Raw genomic sequence first — 19,550 nt, 5'->3', positions numbered from 1 at the left:
CCGCCGCGTCCCGCCGCGCCCCGCCCCGCCCCGCCCCGCCCCGCCCCGCCCCGCCCCGCCGCGCCCCGCCCCGCCCCGCCGCGTCCCGCCCCGCCCCGCCGCGTCCCGCCCCGCCCCGCCCCCCCGCCCCGCCCCGCCCGACGCAGTGACACTAAGTGTGGGGTAAACATGACGCGGCGCGACGGCGGCCAGGAGCGCCTCGGCCATCTTCTCGGAAAGCTGCGACCAACGCCCTGCTGCTGCTGGAAGCCCTGGAAGCCCTGGAATCCGAGTGGCGCGCCCGCACCCCTGGCCGGCCAGGCCAACCCCCAGTTCACACGCCCCAGCCGTGACGTCATCGGCGGAGTTTCGAGCTCTCGTCTCTCTCGGCGGTTGCGTTTCGAGAGGCCCGCCTAATTTGGCCCCCACTTGTTGGTTCATGACGGCGGCGGCCATCGCGTCCTCGATGGGACGTTTCCTTTCCCCGCCGGCCGTCCTGGCGTCCTGGACAAGCCCGTCCACCGTCCCGCCTTGGACTCATGACTCCGTCCGCCATTGTTCGATTTGAGGGCGGATCGGACCCGCGGCCGCGCCCGGGGCTCGCCGCGCCGTCCACGCCGTCCACGCCGTCGACGCCCGCTCGGCTCATTGTTGTGGGCCCCACGGCACGGCGCGGTGCATGCCTGCAGCAATGCAGCCTCAGGACGCGGAAGCACCCTGTAAGTCCGGAGAAAACGGCCCTGCCGGTGTTCAAACCCGCAGCCCGCGCGCACGCCCGACGCGTTTCCCTGACGGCCTCCTCTCGAGCGTGATGGCCGCGATGGCCCATTGCTCATGTCTGTCCAATGATGTCTGCTTTGTTCCCGTGTGAGCTGCTAACTAGCCCCGTAATAATTATTCCGGCCCATCCCGTGGTGCTGGCCGTGCTGGCCGTGCTGGCCCCGCCGGCCCTGCCCCCTGTAGGGCCCCGTGGCCCCGCCCGGCCCCGTAGGGTCCGTGGCGGCGGCATGCGGCGGCATGGCCCTTGGAGAGGCCGGCAGCGCCGCCACGCCGCGCTTCCTCCAGGCCGGGCCCGTCGGGCTGCCCTCTTCGGCCCTTGCCTTCGGCTCGGCCCTCTGGGCGCTGCAGGCCCTTTGGGTCAGTATTTATTGGTGTTTAAATCAGGCCGGGGAGTGGGGATGCGTGCTGGGTGCGTGCTGTACACGGCCGCACCGGTACACTGTGCACGTGGGGCGCTTGCGGTGCATGGGACGCGGCGTGCCGGCGGCGGGGGCCTTGCTCTAGACGCCGAGCGCCCCGCGCCGCCCCGCCGGCGTTTTGAGGGTTGCGTCCGCTATTTTGCTACTTCGCGGAGCGGCGCGCTGCTCCTCGACTTAGACCGGCGCCGCGCCGCGCCACGGCCCAGACCGTCACCAGGGCGGCAGGGCGGCGCTGGCAGGGAGCCACACTCCTACCCTACCCTGCCAGCAACAGGCAGCGCGGCGGCAGCGACCCGCGCGTTGAGGTTGCCGACGCGGCCTTCGTCACGGAGCGTGGATTGAGTGAGAGTGGATTGAGCCGCGGCGTGGTCGAGGTGGTCGTGATAATGAGTGCAATCTGTGCTTCAGTGCCCCGGGCTGTGGGCTTTGTACCGGTCACACCCGTCAGCAGGGCGATTGCGAACAGCGGCTCTCTCTCTCTCTCTCTCTCTCTCTCTCTCTCTCTCTCTCTCTCTCTCTCTCTCTCTCTCTCTCTCTCTCTCTCTCTCTCGCACCCATGCGAGACATTTCTCCACTCGTACGGCGGGGCGGGGCCACCCTCTGGAGAGCAGAGGGTCCGGCGGTCCGGCCGGCCAGCCTGCCTGCCTGTATGCATGGCCTATTTGATAACGGGGAAAGTCCGCGCCACCCTGTTTAGCGTACGGGCTGAGCCGGGGGCCGTATTCAGCTTGAGCCGAGCCGAGCCGAGCCGAGCCGAGCCGTGGGGCCGTGCACAGTGCAGGGCCTTTGTGGGCGCGGGGCCTGCCGGTGCCGCCGTCCCCGGTTTACCAGTGTAACTGGCGTGCAGGACGGCCGAGTTGCGCGGATCGCAGACCGCGGCGATAGGAACAATGCGCGGAGCGTGGCCAGCCCGGCCAGCCCGGCCTGCCCGGGTAGCATCAGCGAGTCCACCGCTAGTCGTCGTCGCCGTTTGTTTGTTCTGTTTGTCCGTTTCGAGAAGCAAAGCGGTGGCCGCACGTTTGAGACAGTTCAGTTAAAAACTCCTCGGGGGGTGGGGTGGGGTGGGACAGTCGGGTTGGGTATCAAAGTCCGGACAGCCGACGGCGCGCACGTGTCGGCCGGCTGATGCCGTGACGAACAAGAGTGACAATAGGGAAGTCCATTCGGAGGGCGTATCCCTCCGGGCAGTCAAAGGAGCGGACCAGACAGCCGGCCGCGCGGTCCCGAGTCCTGGTCGTCCTGGAGGAGGCGTCGGAGAGCGCGCGTCTCTTGTCGCGGTGGGCCGCGCACAATGCAGTGTCGTGCCGCCGCCGCCGCCGCGTGGAAGGAAGAAAGGACGACAACATTTGGGAGCCGTTGGACTCGACCGGACGCGGAGCATCTGCCCGCCGTAAAGCCCTTTACGATCTGATCGCTCAGAGCGCCGCCGGCCCAGCCCGGCCCGCCCGGGACGGGGGAGAGGGGCGCGGGGGAAGGAGGTCATGAAAACACGTCGCGGAAGGCGGCGGCGGGGGTCGGGGGGGACGCCGTCGTCGGTTTGGCGGATTTCGCGCCGCCGGCGCACCGCGGCCGCGTGGCGGCGCCTTCCTCCTAGGGTTGCCGCCCGGCCGGCGTCGTCGTCGTCTAGTAGGGTTGCCGCGGGGCGTCGCCGTCTGCCGGCGTGAGGTAGCGGCTTGGACCGCCGCCAACGCAGTTATGTGTCACTTGGTTTACAAAACATGGCAGCGGGGATCCCGTGGGGCGTGGCGGCGGGGCGGCCGCGTGGCGCGGCGAGGGCGTCAGCCTGATCGATCATTCGTAAAGCCTCGGGGGCGATGAATCGAACGCATCGAGGAGGCCTAGGGGGAGGGGGGAGGGGGGGATTCTGATTCAGGCAGGCTTTCCCGAACGCGGAGCCGCGACACCTCGCGGTGCGTGTAGTGCGCGACGCACTGCAAGTTCCGCGCGTAAAAATAACCACCCGTGAGGCGCCCCCCTCCCCCTCCCCCCTCTCGCAGCGAGGTGCAAGGGGGAGCAGCTTCGGCCCTTCCGCAGGGCGGTGCGAGGCATTTAAATACACTTGTCGAAAATTCTATTTTTGACCGTTCCAGTTGACCTTTTCAATGGAGATATTGAATAGAGAAACGTTGCATAATATAGTAGGGCCTTCTCGAGGTGGAGGGCGGCGGCGCGGCACGCGCGGTCCGGCCGGTGCGGAAGCAGGTCCAGGGCCCAGGCCCCCCGAAAGCACCACGCTCGACCACGCTGCAGGGCGTCGTTTACGTACTGCCTGCATGTGCCTGCACTGCATGATGGAAGGTGCTGCGAGGGTCCTGTAAGTACACTGTAAGTGGCCCCTGATGACGGGGGCGGCCCGATGCAGGCACTGCACTGCACACCGCACCGCACGCGAGTAAGTAACAGAGTACAGCAGCAGCCGGGCAAAGTGGAGCGTCAATCAATTTACGGAATTACTTTTCATTGAGTGACGTTTATGAAGCGCGTCCCGTCAGGACGATCAAGTTTGGCGCTAGAGGTTTTCCTCTTCGGCCGTTTGCGCCCGCTGTTGTGTGCGTGCGAGCGTGTGTTGTTGTGAGCGGCTATTACTGGAACCAACAGACATAACAATAGGGCGGTGCGCATGAAGCGGCGCGAAGCGCTCCCCAGCATCGCTGGATTGACGCGTTATAGGGCGTCTTTACCTCCCGTCTTCTTTCGACGCGTTGCGCGTTTTTATCTCGCTCCCATTCGAATCGATTCGGATCAACGAGGCGCGAAGGATGGTGTACACACTCGGTAACGAGCCGCCCCCTTCTTTGCAGATCCGTCGACCGTGTACTGGACCGTGGACGACGACCTGGACGCGGCGCCGCTGGGCTCGCCGCTGTACCCGCCCATCGTGAACGTGGCGCCGCACGGCCGCATCGCCGCCAACGCGACGTGCGGGGAGCGCGGCGAGGAGCGCTGGTGCAAGGGCGGCGGCCCTGGCGGCGGCCTCGGCGGCGGCGGTCGCCGGGGGTTGCAGTGCCACTCGTGCCACCGCCACCACCCCGACCGCGCGCACCCCGCCGACCTCGCCCTGGACGCCAGCTCGGACGGCTGGTGGCAGGCGCCCACCCTGGCCGAGGGCGCGCAGTACGAGCACGTGACCGTCACGCTGGACCTGCAGCAGGTAAGGTTGCCGACGTTCGAACATTTTCCTGTGGCGCACAGTGGGCCAGAAGACCGGTGGAGGCGGTCGAAATCCCGGACGCGTTTTGAGCTCCGGAATCGCGAAATGGGACTTGAAACCAACGTGTGACCCCACCAATGGATTGCTCTCCGAACGAGGAATCCATTGGTGGGGTCACACGTTCGGTTCGAGTCCCATTTAGCGACTCAGGGGAGCTCAAAACGCATTCGGGATTTTGACCGCCTCCACCGGTCTTCAGGCCCTCTGGTGCCGCGCTGCGCGGGCCGCGCACCCGGACGTTGACCGCGTCCGCCCAGACGCGAGGCGTGAGTCACGGGGCATCCTTGACCTTGGCGCGGAATCAGAATGGTGCACATGTAAATGACGGGGCCTTTCACTGGCGGCGTGGGCGAACCGGCGAACCCGATGGCGAGACCACTCCGGAGTATGGACGCCCTGTCGTGGCGCGGCGTGGCGCGACGCCAGGGGAACTTGTTAAAGAGAATGAGGGCCTCGATGAGGGCGCGCGGCGCACTCGTTCCGCTCGGTATTTGCATGCCGTCGTCTGGAAGGCACGCACGTGCGGCGCATTTTTATTTTGTCCCGTCATTTTGTTTCCTTTTTCGGGGCGGCCGACCCGGCGAATATAAGCTCAAGGAAAAGGGAGAAAAGAAACCAACGCACGAAAAAGGCAAACAAAGCGACGCGCGCTTCTGCGGCGGCCGCTGTCTCCGGGCCGCGAGTTAATTAATTAAATTAGTGGCCGGACAAATCGATTTGAGTCAAACCGCGCGCGGCGAATTGCTGCGAGCGTGTGTGTGTGTGTGTGTGTGTGTGTGAGTGTTTGTGGCCGTGTGTGCGTAGGAGGCGTGAGTTTGTGTTAGTACGTACGTCGGGCGGGAGTGTGCCGTGGCTCCTGGAACGCGGGCGTGGGTGGCCGCGCCGCGCTGCCATCGCGAGAGACATGTGTGTGTGTGTGTGTGTGTGTGTGTGTGTGTGTGAGTCTGTGTCTGTGTGTGTATAGTTGTGTGTTCATGTCGGTGAGTGTGTGCACGTGCATGTGTGTGTGTGTGAGGCACCTGTCACGCAAGATCTCCCTTGTTGGCCGGACCTGGGTCACCACAGGGGGCAGTGTTGCCTCGCAGCGTAGCGTCTATCAGATTTCCCTGTGGGATAAAAAGTCGTGTCTCACCCCCCTCCCTCCCGTCCCGCGGCTCCCTCGAGTGCAGTGTGTGGTCAGCGGGATGACCAGGGTCTTGTCGTCCGACGGTCCGACGACCGAGCGGCGGGGCTCTCGGCCGCACTTCGGCCGCACTTGCGCCCCGCCGCCGTGCGCGCTATCCTTGACCTACGCCATCCTGTATGTGGTTTCCTCGGTTTCCTGCTCCCGATGTCTCGCTCGACGTCGCCTCGCCTCCCCGCCCTTCCAGTGCCCCAGCAGTGCCCCAGCAGTGCCCCAGCAGTGCCCCAGCAGTGCCCCAGCAGTGCCCCAGCAGTGCCCCAGCAGTGCCCCGGCAGTGCCCCAGCAGTGCCCCAGCAGTGTCCCAGCAGTGCCCCAGCAGTGCCCCTGCAGTGCCCCAGCAGTGCCCCTGCAGTGCCCCAGCAGTGCCCCTGCAGTGCCCCAGCAGTGCCCCTGCAGTGCCCCAGCAGTGCCCCAGCAGTGCCCCAGCAGTGCCCCAGCAGTGCCCCTGCAGTGCCCCAGCAGTGCCCCTGCAGTGCCCCGGCAGTGCCCCAGCAGTGCCCCAGCAGTGTCCCAGCAGTGCCCCAGCAGTGCCCCTGCAGTGCCCCAGCAGTGCCCCTGCAGTGCCCCAGCAGTGCCCCTGCAGTGCCCCAGCAGTGCCCCTGCAGTGCCCCAGCAGTGCCCCAGCAGTGCCCCAGCAGTGCCCCAGCAGTGCCCCAGCAGTGCCCCAGCAGTGCCCCAGCAGTGCCCCAGCAGTGCCCCTGCAGTGCCCCAGCAGTGCCCCTGCAGTGCCCCAGCAGTGCCCCTGCAGTGCCCCAGCAGTGCCCCTGCAGTGCCCCAGCAGTGCCCCAGCAGTGCCCCAGCAGTGCCCCAGCAGTGCCCCTGCAGTGCCCCAGCAGTGCCCCTGCAGTGCCCCTGCAGTGCCCCTGCAGTGCCCCAGCAGTGCCCCAGCAGTGCCCCAGCAGTGCCCCTGCAGTGCCCCAGCAGTGCCCCAGCAGTGCCCCAGCAGTGCCCCAGCAGTGCCCCAGCAGTGCCCCAGCAGTGCCCCAGCAGTGCCCCAGCAGTGCCCCCAGCAGTGCCCCTGCAGTGTCCCCAGAGCGCGGCGCACGCCCCGCTCTCCATCCTCCACTGTAGATAGCGGCCGTTCCGGCTCTCATTTTTACGGCGGTGGAAGTGTCCTGGAAGTGGCTCAGGCCAGCCAGGCCGGCCAGCCCAGGCTGTTAACTGATACCGACTGGAACGTAACAACGTAACGGGGCTGCGTAGCGCCGCGTGCTGCATGTGGCGCGAGGAGGCGGCCCGGCCCAGGTGTGTCCAACCCCTTTCGCGGCGCGGTGGCGTGGCGGCGCGGCTGCCAGGCCGGCTGGCCGGCGCCGAGGGGTCGACAACTACCTCGAGCCGTGTACGAGGTAGTATATATTACCGGTAATATAAGTAATATAGGGTAATATAAGGTAATATACGGCAATAAAACAACGGTAATATATGATAAAAGAAGATGAGAACGTGACACAGTATCCTTGACTAAGGCTAAAATCAGGAGTTCTGGCTAGAATTTTGGTATTATGCAGACCTTACCCTCGTTTCATGACAGCGCCCCCTGTCAGATAAAAGGTATGCAACCCGATGCAACCTATCTGACAAAAGTATGGCGCGTAGCTTCATGTCAGATTGAACACGGACATCAAATCCGAATTTCTTCCTGTCGCAAGGAGAAGCCTAATAGCTTTAACACCTTGATACCAAGGTTCAGTACGACAAGTTTAACGTTAGTTTAGGTTAGAAACAAGCAAATCACAGAAATATGTGGTAATATAGTGGTAATATAGAGGTAATATAGAGGTAATATAGGGTAATATACGGGAATATACGGTAATATAAGGTAATATAGAGGTAATATAAGCTCTGCGTACGAGGTAATATGGGAGTTGTCGACCCCTCGGCCGGCGCCAGCTCTACCGGGGTCGCGTCGGCGCCGCTCTGGCCCTCTCGACTCGCCGGCGCCCCCCGCACCCACACGTGAGCGCCGCGGGCGCACGGCCTCGCGGCGAGGGCGTGGCGAGGCGGACGGCCCAGCGCGATGGACCAGTAAGTACTCGCTGTAATGAGAAATCCCATCGGAGGCTAATACGCCCCTTCCCGGCGCGGAGTCGCCGTCGAGGAGAGGGTCTATGCTTTGTGTCCTGCATGCTCCCGCAAAATAGACCCAGTGCGCCAGGGCCAAAAACTCTAGACACGTTTTGAGCTCCAGAGTCGCCAAACAGGACTCGAACCGAACCTCGTGTCGTACGACGCGCCAATTCACCCAGTGCTACGCTAACGCGCGAGGGCTGAGGGGACTGAGGTAAATCAGGGGCGCTGACAGGGCGTCGCGAGGCGTGGCAGTGTGGCGGCGTCGCGGCGTCGCTCGGAGCGTCGTAAACCGCCGCCGTCATGTTTCGTCACCGCGGCCGTCACGCGGACTCGCGACCACCGTCACGCGGACACGCGTGTGCACCGCGACACTGGTAAAGCATGCCTCCATGCAGTAGGCAAATTGTGCTCGAAAAACCCGAAAACTATGCCTATCCCCGGGATTGGCCGGTCACTGCGACGGGTCCACGCGAGTGAAGCCAATCAAAATACACTCACGCGGCTCGCAGTCGGAGTGTCAAACACGCCGCACGGCCGTAGGAGAATGTGGGAGGCTCATCTCGCCGAGGTCGCGCTCGCGCCTTGCTCCTTGCCTCTGATGGATCCCTCCCGATCTCGATCGCGGTGGCGATGGATCGGCGCGGCATTAGCCAGGCAGGCGCGGGGCGCCCGACGGCCAACGTGCCGGCCGAGCCGAGGGTCGTGTGTGCGATTGTCATTATGCCGCCTGCAAGACTGGTTCCGAGAGTCGTTTTCGTCGCTCTGTCTCTCTCGCACCTATACGGCATGCCTCCATCGGTGCGAGAGAGACAGCGACGAAAACGACTCTCGGAATCGGTCTGCAGGCCGCCACCTCCTGCTGCCGATGACGATGACGGCGTGCTGGCACACTGCATGACTCTGCGGGACTGCGGGACGAGGCCGTGAGTGCCGCCTGCTGATTGGCCCCGCTGCAGACTGATTCCGAGAGTCGTTTTCGTCGCGCTGTCTCTCTCGCACCTGTGCGGCATGCCCCGAGAGTGCGAGAGAGACAGAGCGACGAAAAGGACCGTCGGGTAATCAGTCTGCTGCTGCCGCTCGCACTTCTTCCCCTCCTCCTCCGTAGAATTCGTTCGTCGTCTTGGCGGGAAAGATCGCACAAAGAAGGGTTTCCGCAACCGCACGCGCTATCGCGTCGCAGCCCCTCCGCTGCAAAGGGGAGGCACAGGTCTGCGAAAGCAAAGGTCCTTTCCGGCCGGGCAGGAAGAGAGAGGGGGGGGGGGCACCAGGGCCTCGGTTGATAAAGAGCCCGGCGCTCGCCGGGGGGTCGCGCTGGCTCACGAGGTCCCCAGGGCGCTCGGGGCACACACTGGTGCCCCATTGTTGCACACCTGGCGGCACTGGCACGGCACCGCCACGGCACTGCCGGGGTCGTCGCCATCGCCCCTCCCGCGTCCTCCCAGTCCTCCTTCCACCGCAGCGTCAGCCGCCACTCCTTCAACGGGACCGAGGCGCAGCAGCCCGATCCAAACATTTTGACTCTAACTAGAAGAGGTGGCCCCCGCCCCATGACAGCTGACGCTTCCCGGAAAAATAGTTCTCTTTAACACCTGCCCCCCTCCCCCCTGCCCTCACCCGGGCCCTCCGGCTGAGGTGGTCCAGCCTACATAATTCTCGAATCTCGCCCCCTTTTTATCCGGTTGGAGCGGCTCTCGGCTGATGCTCCGTTGTTGTTGCTGTTGTTGTTGTGTTGTATTACGGGCGCTCGTCTTTTGTTGGGGTTTCCCCTCTAAAGTTCACTCACGCTGGCCGTAGTTGTCAATGGAGGTTTGTCCTCTTTGTGAGTCTCTAATGCATACCGCCGCTGGGCCCTTGTGCCTTTGGGGTGGCCGGCCCTTAATTTGTTGGGTCGGGCCGTCCCAAAGCGCAGCCAAGCGCCCCTATTATCAAACCAGCACTGTGGGAAAAGCGTGTGGGATTTTTTTGTTTTGAGATATTTTTTTTTCGTCCTTTCGGTTTTTGTTTTGCTGTCGTGTTTAGTACTGCCGTGTCGCAGTACAATTGTGGACTTGATTTCGTACAAGTGACCGGGGCGTGGCGGGGCGTGGCGGAGCGTGGCGGGGCGTGGTGGGGCGTGGCGGGGCGTGGCGGGGCGTGGCGGGGCGTGGCGGGGCGTGGCGGGGCGTGGTGGGGCGTGGCGGGGCGTGGCGGGGCGTGGCGTGGCGGGGCGTGGCGGGGCGTGGCGGGGCGTGGCGGGGCGTGGCGGGGCGTAGGAACCCCCCGACAGTACCAACATTAGTATGCGCCGCGTTCGCTGCATGTCCAGACACTCTCAAAGCGCCGATGCCCCCCCCCCTTCCACCCTCTCCTCCGCTCTCCGCCGGAGGGCTCTGCGCCGCTGCTCCCGTCGTCAGCCGGACCAAACTGCTCCTCCTCAGGGCTTTTCAGCAAGTGAGACTAGCAACGAATAAAACAAGTTGAAGAAACTACAAGAAAGAAAATGGCCTAAATGTGCATGTTGTGGCTCCTGCCGCTGAAACCGACAGTAACTGTAACTGAGGAGGAGAGGCGTGAGCGTGGTGTAAAGGATTGCCAGCGAGGGATTACCCACTCGTTGGTGCGTTGTATAGTACACGCGCAGACTTACATTGAAACTTGACGGATTTTTCGTGAAAATTTTGAGCCCGAACTTGGTGTACACACTACTATACTGTACGCATTCCCAGGGTGGGTAACCCCTCGATTGCCAGGCGGGCCGGCTCGGCCGCGATATCTGAATGCATGTGGCGGCGGGGTGCTCGGCTCCTCGCTCGTCTCCTCGGAGAAGGCCGAGAAGCGCCCGTGCCGTGATGAAGAGCTCAGTGTCAGGTGCGAGACGTGACGCCCAGTATCTGGAATCTCGAACCGCGCGTCGAATCGATTCCCCGATCCATCTCTTGCTCCGAGTCTCGAACACGGACCGCGGGCAGGGCGGCGCGGCGGCAGGGTGCGCGAGGAAACAGCGCGCTGCGCGCTACGCGCCGCGGCAGGGATGATGGGCCCAATCTGGGAGCCGCAACAAGCCCGACCAGCACACTGATTCTCTGAGAGTCGTTTCCGTCACTCTGTCTCTCTCGCGCTCACGGTGCGTCCCCTACAGGCGCGAGAGAGACAGGTCGACTCTCGGTCTGCGCTGCTGCAGGACGCGGAGCGACGCGCAGCAAAGGAAACTGTAAATTTTTATTCTCCCGCCGCCGCCTGCGCGCCTGCGCCGCCGCGAGGCCCCCGTTCGGCCGCTTCTGTCGTCATTCCCATTTCCATGCCGGCGGCGCGCCGTTCGAGAGAGACGTAGAGAGACATTCCCACTTTTTAGAGAGGCCGGGACGAGGCCCCGAAGTAGCCTCTCGTCGTCTCGTCTTGCCGTCGTCGTGCGCGGAACGAGTGGCCGGCGCCGCGTCGACGGTGTTTGATGCCAAACCGCTGACAAGACCAACCGTGTCCATCTTCACAATTTTGAAAAAAGAATAAATAATTAGTGAAATGAGATTTTATTTTTTAGTGTCAGTGTAGTGGTTATGCGCTGAATGTGCCTCGACGGCCAGGGCGCGGCTCCTCGTGAAAATGGCGTCGCTTGTCGCCACGGCCTTTTGTCTCTCCCGCAGCGAGAGGCTCGTCAGCCAGAGGAAGTGCAGACGGCGCTTCCCCGGGTTCGAATCCCGCTTTCTGCAGTGTCCATTTTTGTGGTGAGGTCCCGCGCGGCGGCTTCCCGGGGGCGTGGCGGGGCGTGGCAGGGCGTGGCAGGGCGTGGCGAACTACCCGTGCCTTGCAGTTGATTGTCCAAATTACCCCGTCCGATCGCTCTGGGTGTGATGGGTCGGACCCCACGTGCCGAGACGGCGACTGCTACTCGTTCGAAAAAAGTTACGCCGTCGTTAAAAATAAATGATCGGAAAATAACACACGGGTTGCCAAAAACATTTTTAAAAAGCGTAGAGGATCTGGTGCATTGTGAATTGTGAACCTAGGCACGTTCTGTCGCAGGAGCTGCGACGTGGGTGGCGGTGGCGGGCTGTGGCACGTCCTCGTTCGAAACTAACCTAGGAACCGAGATTACCATCGCGGAGAGAAGTACAGTAAAATAACTCACACCATCTCTGGCGGGGATCGAACCCGCGGCCTTCGGATTAGAAGTCCGACGCGCTTTCCACTGCGCTACAGAGACTTGCGGTCACTGCATCACGCGCCAGGGACGCTTCCCGCGAATAGCGCGGAGCGCTCCGTCTGTGCGTCGGCTTGCATAATTGACATTCTGCTGCGCTATGCCCCTACACTGCGAGTGCGAGTCCCTGCTGGCCTAGAGAGCCTCTATTTTGAAAGAGAGGTGCCAATGTCACGTGACCTATACGCCTTCTGATTGGTTCCAACCCAACCGATCCCCGAGCCGTAGCGAGCCGAGCCTGAACTCGCGTCTGTAGCGCTGCCAAAGACCGAGAGCCTAGTCCACTTCGGGATTTTTATACTTAATTTTTAAAAAAATAGAAGTCGTCAAGTGTTTGTGTGTGTGAGGTTTAACTCTACTGGTTTGCAAATCCAAGAAAAAATACTCAACTTGCCCTGAAACTAACGCTATTTTACGAAAATAATAATTTTAACCAACATAACCTCACTTTCTTTCCCGTGAAACACAGTGGCATCTACTCTTCTATTCGGGGTTTTCCTGTATTAATTAGTCTTAAATTTGTCTTTGCTTTACTAAAATACATCGCTCAGCCCATTTGAGTAATTAATAATCCACCTGACTCCTCGCTTTTAACTTGACAGCATTACATTTTCCCGCGTTACTGAGCTCTGCCGCCAGAAAAGTGGGTTTCGACCAATCAGAGCGCGGCGGAGAGTCGTGGTGGGAGAGGTCACGTGACATTGGCACCTCTCTCACAAATAGAGGCTAAGGGGTATTGAAATGCACGTTTTTTTGAATTCCATACCGGCACACTCGGAAAAGGGTTCATTCTTACCTAAAACCACCGCAAACCAAATTTGAGACCGACCGAAAAATATTTAGGGGTCGCTACAATGGCTGAAAGTTGTAAATTTGACGTAATTTTTGAAACTATACAACTTTGGAGTATTTGAAGCCCTGCGCAGCCGGTGTTGGTCCTAGCTTGTTGCCCCCGGAGACTTTTTTTTTCCCGGGATCCAGGCCGACCAAAAGAACCCTACGGGATGCATTTTGAGCGAATGATAACGGAACTGGGTCCATTTTACGCTCAAAAAAGTGTATTTTTCTCCGCTTTTAGGGTTTTAGAGGCCTACCAAACTTTTGCCTTGCGTCACAAGAAATCTAAACTCATGTATTTTGATAGAAAAAAGGTTGCTCTTTCAAATGGCGGTCACGGAAACAGTCTACGATTTTTGGTTTAGGCTCCAGAGCCGTTTAAAGTTGAAAAATAGATTTTATTTTAGTGAAAATTAGAGCAAATGTTCACTCGTAGTCACGTGCGACGTATGGTTTGGCCACTAGCGCTACCCGGCGAAGTGCAGGCGGTGCGCTGTGGTGGGAGAAGCTTCCCGGGTAGAAATGTACGGCTTTTATACGGCTGCAAAATATTTTGAGATCAAAGTAACGCCAAGGCGTTCGAAAAATTCCCGGATTATGTTTGGACTGTGTCAGCAAGATGTCGACAAAATATTCGGATATTTTGCGGGCGTTTTGCCAGTCTCTGGCCGGCCGCTTTTCGACGTCTTTTTAAACAACCTTAAAAAGATGTCTAGAAGGCAAAGACAAAATATCGGCAAAGAGCTGCCGCATCGCTGGCCGCTGCAGCAAAAAAAAAAAAACCACTGGCGTCGATCCACAAACCTGCCGCTTGCGAGACAAGAGCGGATATCCGCTGGGCCGGGCCAGAGCGTCAGCGCTGAAAACGAATTGCAGCTGAGCGGTCCGTCTACGTATCCACGACCGCGTGAACTCAGCCGGTCCCTGCCCCAGGATCAAGCCTATGATGTCACGATCCAGCGAACACTGTTGATCATGCGCGGCAATAACAGCTAGTGTATAGCGTGGACCTGCTGCGACCTGCTGTGAAAGAATGGGAGAAAAGAGGCTGACACAGTCCAAACATAATCCGGGTATTTTTCGAACGCCTTCGCCTTACTTTGATCACAAAATATTTAGCAGCCGTATAAAAGCCGTACATTTCTACCCGGGAAGTTTCTCCCACCACAGCGCACCGCCTGCACTTCGCCGGGTAGCGCTAGTGGCCAAACCATACGTCGCACGTGACTACGAGTGAACATTTGCTCTAATTTTCACTAAAATAAAATCTATTTTTCAACTTTAAACGGCTCTGGAGCCTAAACCAAAAATCGTAGACTGTTTCCGTGACCGCCATTTGAAAGAGCAACCTTTTTTCTATCAAAATACATGGGTTTAGATTTCTTGTGACGCAAGGCAAAAGTTTGGTAGGCCTCTAAAACCCTAAAAGCGGAGAAAAACACACTTTTTTGAGCGTAAAATGGACCCAGTTCCGTTATCATTCGCTCAAAATGCATCCCGTAGGGTTCTTTCGGTCGGCCTGGATCCCGGGAAAAAAAAAGTCTCCGGGGGCAACAAGCTAGGACCAACACCGGCTGCGCAGGGCTTCAAATACTCCAAAGTTGTATAGTTTCAAAAATTACGTCAAATTTACAACTTTCAGCCATTGTAGCGACCCCTAAATATTTTTCGATCGGTCTCAAATTTGGTTTGAGGTGGTTTTAGGTAAGAATGAACCCTTTTCCGAGTGTGCCGGTATGGAATTCAAAAAAACGTGCATTTCAATACCCCTTAATAGAGGCTCTCTACTGCTGGCCCGCCTCGAAGGGTCGGCTGTGTCGGGTCACCTCTAATTGGCGATTCAGGTGCACTTTACTTTACAAGGCAATGCATGAGGTAATGGCGATCGCGCGGTTCGGTTTGGGATCGGCACAGAGGGGGCCGTGACTTATTTTTCGTTTTCTGGCAGAAAAGAGAGAGAAAGTAAAGTCGAGCCGAGTGAAGAGTGTGAGTCGCGTGCCGTGCTGATGCGCGCGGACCTCCGTGTCGCCGAGTCGTTACTCGCTTGTTTGCCCGACACATGTGGGTCAATCGCCTCCTCGGTAATAATAGTCGTGGAAATCGTGGAGGTCTCCGTAGCACAAGTGGACGCTGCGTCCGACTTGAGGCCCGAAGGTCGCGGGTTCGACTCCCGCCGTTGGACCTGGTTTTCGCATGCTCGTTTGCTCCCCTCAGCAAAACTAATGATAATTGGATTTTTTATTAAGATGGAAGGGGTAAGGCAGTGCAGCCAACTGCAGCGCAATGAGGGAGTCATGCACGAGTCATGTACACATGTTCGTTCGTTAAGCGGCTCCCGCGATTTAGTGCTGTCATTTTTCAATCACTGCCTCTCTCTCCCTCCAGACGTCTGCTTCCTAATAAAATAGCGGCGATCCATCGTGTGCGCGCCTACACTGCCCGCACAACGGATTGGCTGGCAGACGACGCATGCGGGGGCCGCGCGCTTCTGGCCGCTCAACGGTCCCTAATTCGTTTATTGGCGGCCGTTGGTGCCACTGGAACTGCAGCCTGGGCCGCGGCCGTAACGCCTAGGGCCGTCTTCTGCTTCGAGACGGCCGTGTCTCTGCAAAGGTCAGCGCCTCACGCGTCCGCCGCGTCCGCCGCGAATCACGGTGGGGAGCTCTCTGACGAGTGTAGCGCGCCACTACCTCCACGGCGGTGCCGCGGTGCGGGCGGCCGCGAGGTTCTCTGAGAGCGCGCAGGCCGCGCCCCGGCCGAGAGCCGTCACCAGTAAAGCGAGTACTCGAGGACCTTATCTGGGGAGTTACACTGGGAGTTACAACGACGACACACTCCGTGCCGCCGTGCTCGACGGCGACGTGCTCGACGCGGACACCAGACAGATTCCGAGAGCCGTTTTCGTCGCTGTCTCTCTCGCAGCCCTGTGGCGCCCCGTATGGATACGGGAGACACGGCGCGACGAAAACGACTCTCGGTATCGGCCCGCTGGTCACCCAGGACGACGCAGTGCCCCGTGGCCGCCGGGTCGCCGCCGACGGCCCCGTGGACTCGTTGCCCCTCGGCTCGGCAGTGCCTCGGCAGTCCCACGGCAGTGCCACGGCGGCTTGGTCTCGGCCGGCTTGGTCGCGACGGGGACGCCAGGAATGCAGGCCTGGCCTGGTGGACGGGACTGGCAGGGCTGGGCTTAGTCCTGCCAAATAAGGCAGGCGAGTACACAGAGCCACGCCGGGCCGCGCCGCGTCGCCGTGCTAAGCGACGCCAAGAGGGCCGAGGGTGAGGAGAGAACGATGCGCTTCGCGGCGTCGGTCCTCGCGGACTGCAGCAGGGCGTGGTGCGTGCCTCCGAGGCCCCCGAGAAGGCCTCCGCCGTGGTGCAGTGGCACCTGCGTGTCGTCATGGTATCCAGTTCGTCTGTCAAAACTCGGCGGTCGCGCTTTCTAATCGAATGCCATCTCGATTATCTCGATTCGGAGGGCGTGGTCGCAGCCTGGTCCTTGTAGGGCTCGGGGCATTGTCTGCCTTCCAGTCCTCTTTTCGTCCTCTGGATCGCTTTCAATTTATTTTCCAGGCGAAAGATTGCCTCCGCCTCCAGCAGGGTCCCTGGAATCGCCTGCTAAATCGGCGCGCAGTCACCGCACGCACGGTAGCCGCGAAGCTGGCCGCAACGGGCTGCCCGCACGCCCACTAAGGGGTATTGAAATGCACGTTTTTTTGAATTCCATACCGGCACACTCGGAAAAGGGTTCATTCTTACCTAAAACCACCGCAAACCAAATTTGAGACCGACCGAAAAATATTTAGGGGTCGCTACAATGGCTGAAAGTTGTAAATTTGACGTAATTTTTGAAACTATACAACTTTGGAGTATTTGAAGCCCTGCGCAGCCGGTGTTGGTCCTAGCTTGTTGCCCCCGGAGACTTTTTTTTTCCCGGGATCCAGGCCGACCAAAAGAACCCTACGGGATGCATTTTGAGCGAATGATAACGGAACTGGGTCCATTTTACGCTCAAAAAAGTGTATTTTTCTCCGCTTTTAGGGTTTTAGAGGCCTACCAAACTTTTGCCTTGCGTCACAAGAAATCTAAACTCATGTATTTTGATAGAAAAAAGGTTGCTCTTTCAAATGGCGGTCACGGAAACAGTCTACGATTTTTGGTTTAGGCTCCAGAGCCGTTTAAAGTTGAAAAATAGATTTTATTTTAGTGAAAATTAGAGCAAATGTTCACTCGTAGTCACGTGCGACGTATGGTTTGGCCACTAGCGCTACCCGGCGAAGTGCAGGCGGTGCGCTGTGGTGGGAGAAACTTCCCGGGTAGAAATGTACGGCTTTTATACGGCTGCTAAATATTTTGTGATCAAAGTAAGGCGAAGGCGTTCGAAAAATACCCGGATTATGTTTGGACTGTGTCAGCCTCTTTTCTCCCATTCTTTCACAGCAGGTCGCAGCAGGTCCACGCTATACACTAGCTGTTATTGCCGCGCATGATCAACAGTGTTCGCTGGATCGTGACATCATAGGCTTGATCCTGGGGCAGGGACCGGCTGAGTTCACGCGGTCGTGGATACGTAGACGGACCGCTCAGCTGCAATTCGTTTTCAGCGCTGACGCTCTGGCCCGGCCCAGCGGATATCCGCTCTTGTCTCGCAAGCGGCAGGTTTGTGGATCGACGCCAGTGGTTTTTTTTTTTTGCTGCAGCGGCCAGCGATGCGGCAGCTCTTTGCCGATATTTTGTCTTTGCCTTCTAGACATCTTTTTAAGGTTGTTTAAAAAGACGTCGAAAAGCGGCCGGCCAGAGACTGGCAAAACGCCCGCAAAATATCCGAATATTTTGTCGACATCTTGCTGACACAGTCCAAACATAATCCGGGAATTTTTCGAACGCCTTGGCGTTACTTTGATCTCAAAATATTTTGCAGCCGTATAAAAGCCGTACATTTCTACCCGGGAAGCTTCTCCCACCACAGCGCACCGCCTGCACTTCGCCGGGTAGCGCTAGTGGCCAAACCATACGTCGCACGTGACTACGAGTGAACATTTGCTCTAATTTTCACTAAAATAAAATCCATTTTTCAACTTTAAACGGCTCTGGTGCCTAAACCAAAAATCGTAGACTGTTTCCGTGACCGCCATTTGAAAGAGCAACCTTTTTTCTATCAAAATACATGGGTTTAGATTTCTTGTGACGCAAGGCAAAAGTTTGGTAGGCCTCTAAAACCCTAAAAGCGGAGAAAAACACACTTTTTTGAGCGTAAAATGGACCCAGTTCCGTTATCATTCGCTCAAAATGCATCCCGTAGGGTTCTTTCGGTCGGCCTGGATCCCGGGAAAAAAAAAGTCTCCGGGGGCAACAAGCTAGGACCAACACCGGCTGCGCAGGGCTTCAAATACTCCAAAGTTGTATAGTTTCAAAAATTACGTCAAATTTACAACTTTCAGCCATTGTAGCGACCCCTAAATATTTTTCGATCGGTCTCAAATTTGGTTTGAGGTGGTTTTAGGTAAGAATGAACCCTTTTCCGAGTGTGCCGGTATGGAATTCAAAAAAACGTGCATTTCAATACCCCTTAACGCCCACACGCCCAAAGCCCAAAGCACACAGTCCATTAAATTGGCTTCCTTTTATTGGCCCGGCGGGCGTGGCCGGCCAGGCAAGGGTTGGCGGCATTGTCCGGCCGGATTCGATGCGTGCGCTATGCCGCTGGAAGGCACTCTGCTCCAGATCGACACCAGGGCGGCAGCACGGCCGAGGAGGTGGCCTGCCCGGAGTCCCGGAGGCGGGCAGCGCGGGCAGCGCCCGGAGTGACTCGGCCGCGGCCGGCCAGGTGAGGCAGGCACTGAGGCATGTCCGGAGCCGTCCGGAGCAGCGCAGGCCGCGCGGGCAGCGCCCGGAGTCCCGGAGTTGTGAGCGCAGCGGGAGTGGGGGCACGGAGGGCAGGGCACGGAGGGCAGGGCACGTTCGCCACCAACAAAAGCGCAGTGAGAGCAGCACGCACCACTAATTTTGCACGTGCTGCTAATCTCGTCGTGGACCTTGTCTCGGTCGCGGACAGGTGAATACTCTGCTGGAGGGAGAGGGGCGGCAGGGCGGGGCCCTCGCGGCCTGCTCCTGGCTCGATGGGTCCTACCGAAAACGAACGATCTCCAAAGTACGGATAAAGAACGAACGATCTCCAAAGTACGAATAAAGAACGAACGATATGCTTAAATACGGAGAAAGCAAATGTAATTTCGATAGCCCAAGTAAAAGAAATACATTTTGTTCAGTTTTCCGTTGTTAGCTGTATTTCTTGGAAATGCGTCAATGATTTTACCGAAGCAAACTGTTTCACACCCATGTCTTACATAACCTCAAATCTGGGCAGTCCCGTGGAGATCGTTCGTTCTTTATTCGTACTTTGGAGATCGTTCGTTCTTTATTCGTACTTTAGAGATCGTTCGTTTTCGGTAGGACCCATCGAGCTGCGCCTGACTGGACAGATTCTGGGGGCTTCTGGAGAGGCTGGCCCCGCTGCTGGAGGAGGGCTGGACGACGGGGACGTGCCGATATGGCGCCGATGGCCGGCAGCGGGCAAGGGGTAACCAACTCAAGATTTTCATGTACACTGATTATATTTAGAGTATGATTACATGTGATTTATTTTGATTATTTTATTATTTATCACTGATTATAGGAGGTTATTATGTTGATTATTGGGAAATATTGGGGATTATTTGAGCGCCGACCTCGGAAAGCTGTTAAAGTGTCGGAAATTCAATATTGGTGACTTTGGGCAGCCACTGCGTCAAATTTAGTTGCGGTCATAGGCCTTCCTCGACGCCTTACTATTATGAAGACCCTACTCTTTCATACCCCGCCTCGGGAAGGCTTTGGCCGCTGATACTTTGGGAGCAG

At 58.8% G+C, this 19,550-nt stretch overlaps 1 protein-coding gene and 1 non-coding gene across 2 annotated transcripts in view; one reads left to right on the top strand and one right to left on the bottom strand.

Moving 5' to 3' along the window:
* Window positions 1-19,550, top strand: part of LOC117641218 (laminin subunit alpha-1) — a 69,043-nt gene that overhangs the window by 11,373 nt on the left and 38,120 nt on the right. The window contains exon 4 of the mRNA XM_034378369.1: window positions 3,980-4,329. Coding sequence (XP_034234260.1) covers window positions 3,980-4,329 — 350 coding nt within the window. The remainder of the gene's footprint in view (window positions 1-3,979; window positions 4,330-19,550) is intronic.
* On the bottom strand, window positions 11,750-11,822 carry Trnar-ucu. The gene has a single exon. It is a non-coding gene; the product is annotated as a tRNA-Arg (tRNA).

This window comes from Thrips palmi, unplaced genomic scaffold (genome assembly GCF_012932325.1).
Source record: "Thrips palmi isolate BJ-2018 unplaced genomic scaffold, TpBJ-2018v1 HiC_scaffold_15, whole genome shotgun sequence".
In the NCBI taxonomy this organism is placed as follows: domain Eukaryota; kingdom Metazoa; phylum Arthropoda; class Insecta; order Thysanoptera; family Thripidae; genus Thrips; species Thrips palmi.
Note: the sequence above shows the minus strand (reverse complement) of the source record. Positions and strands in the feature narration are given on the sequence as shown.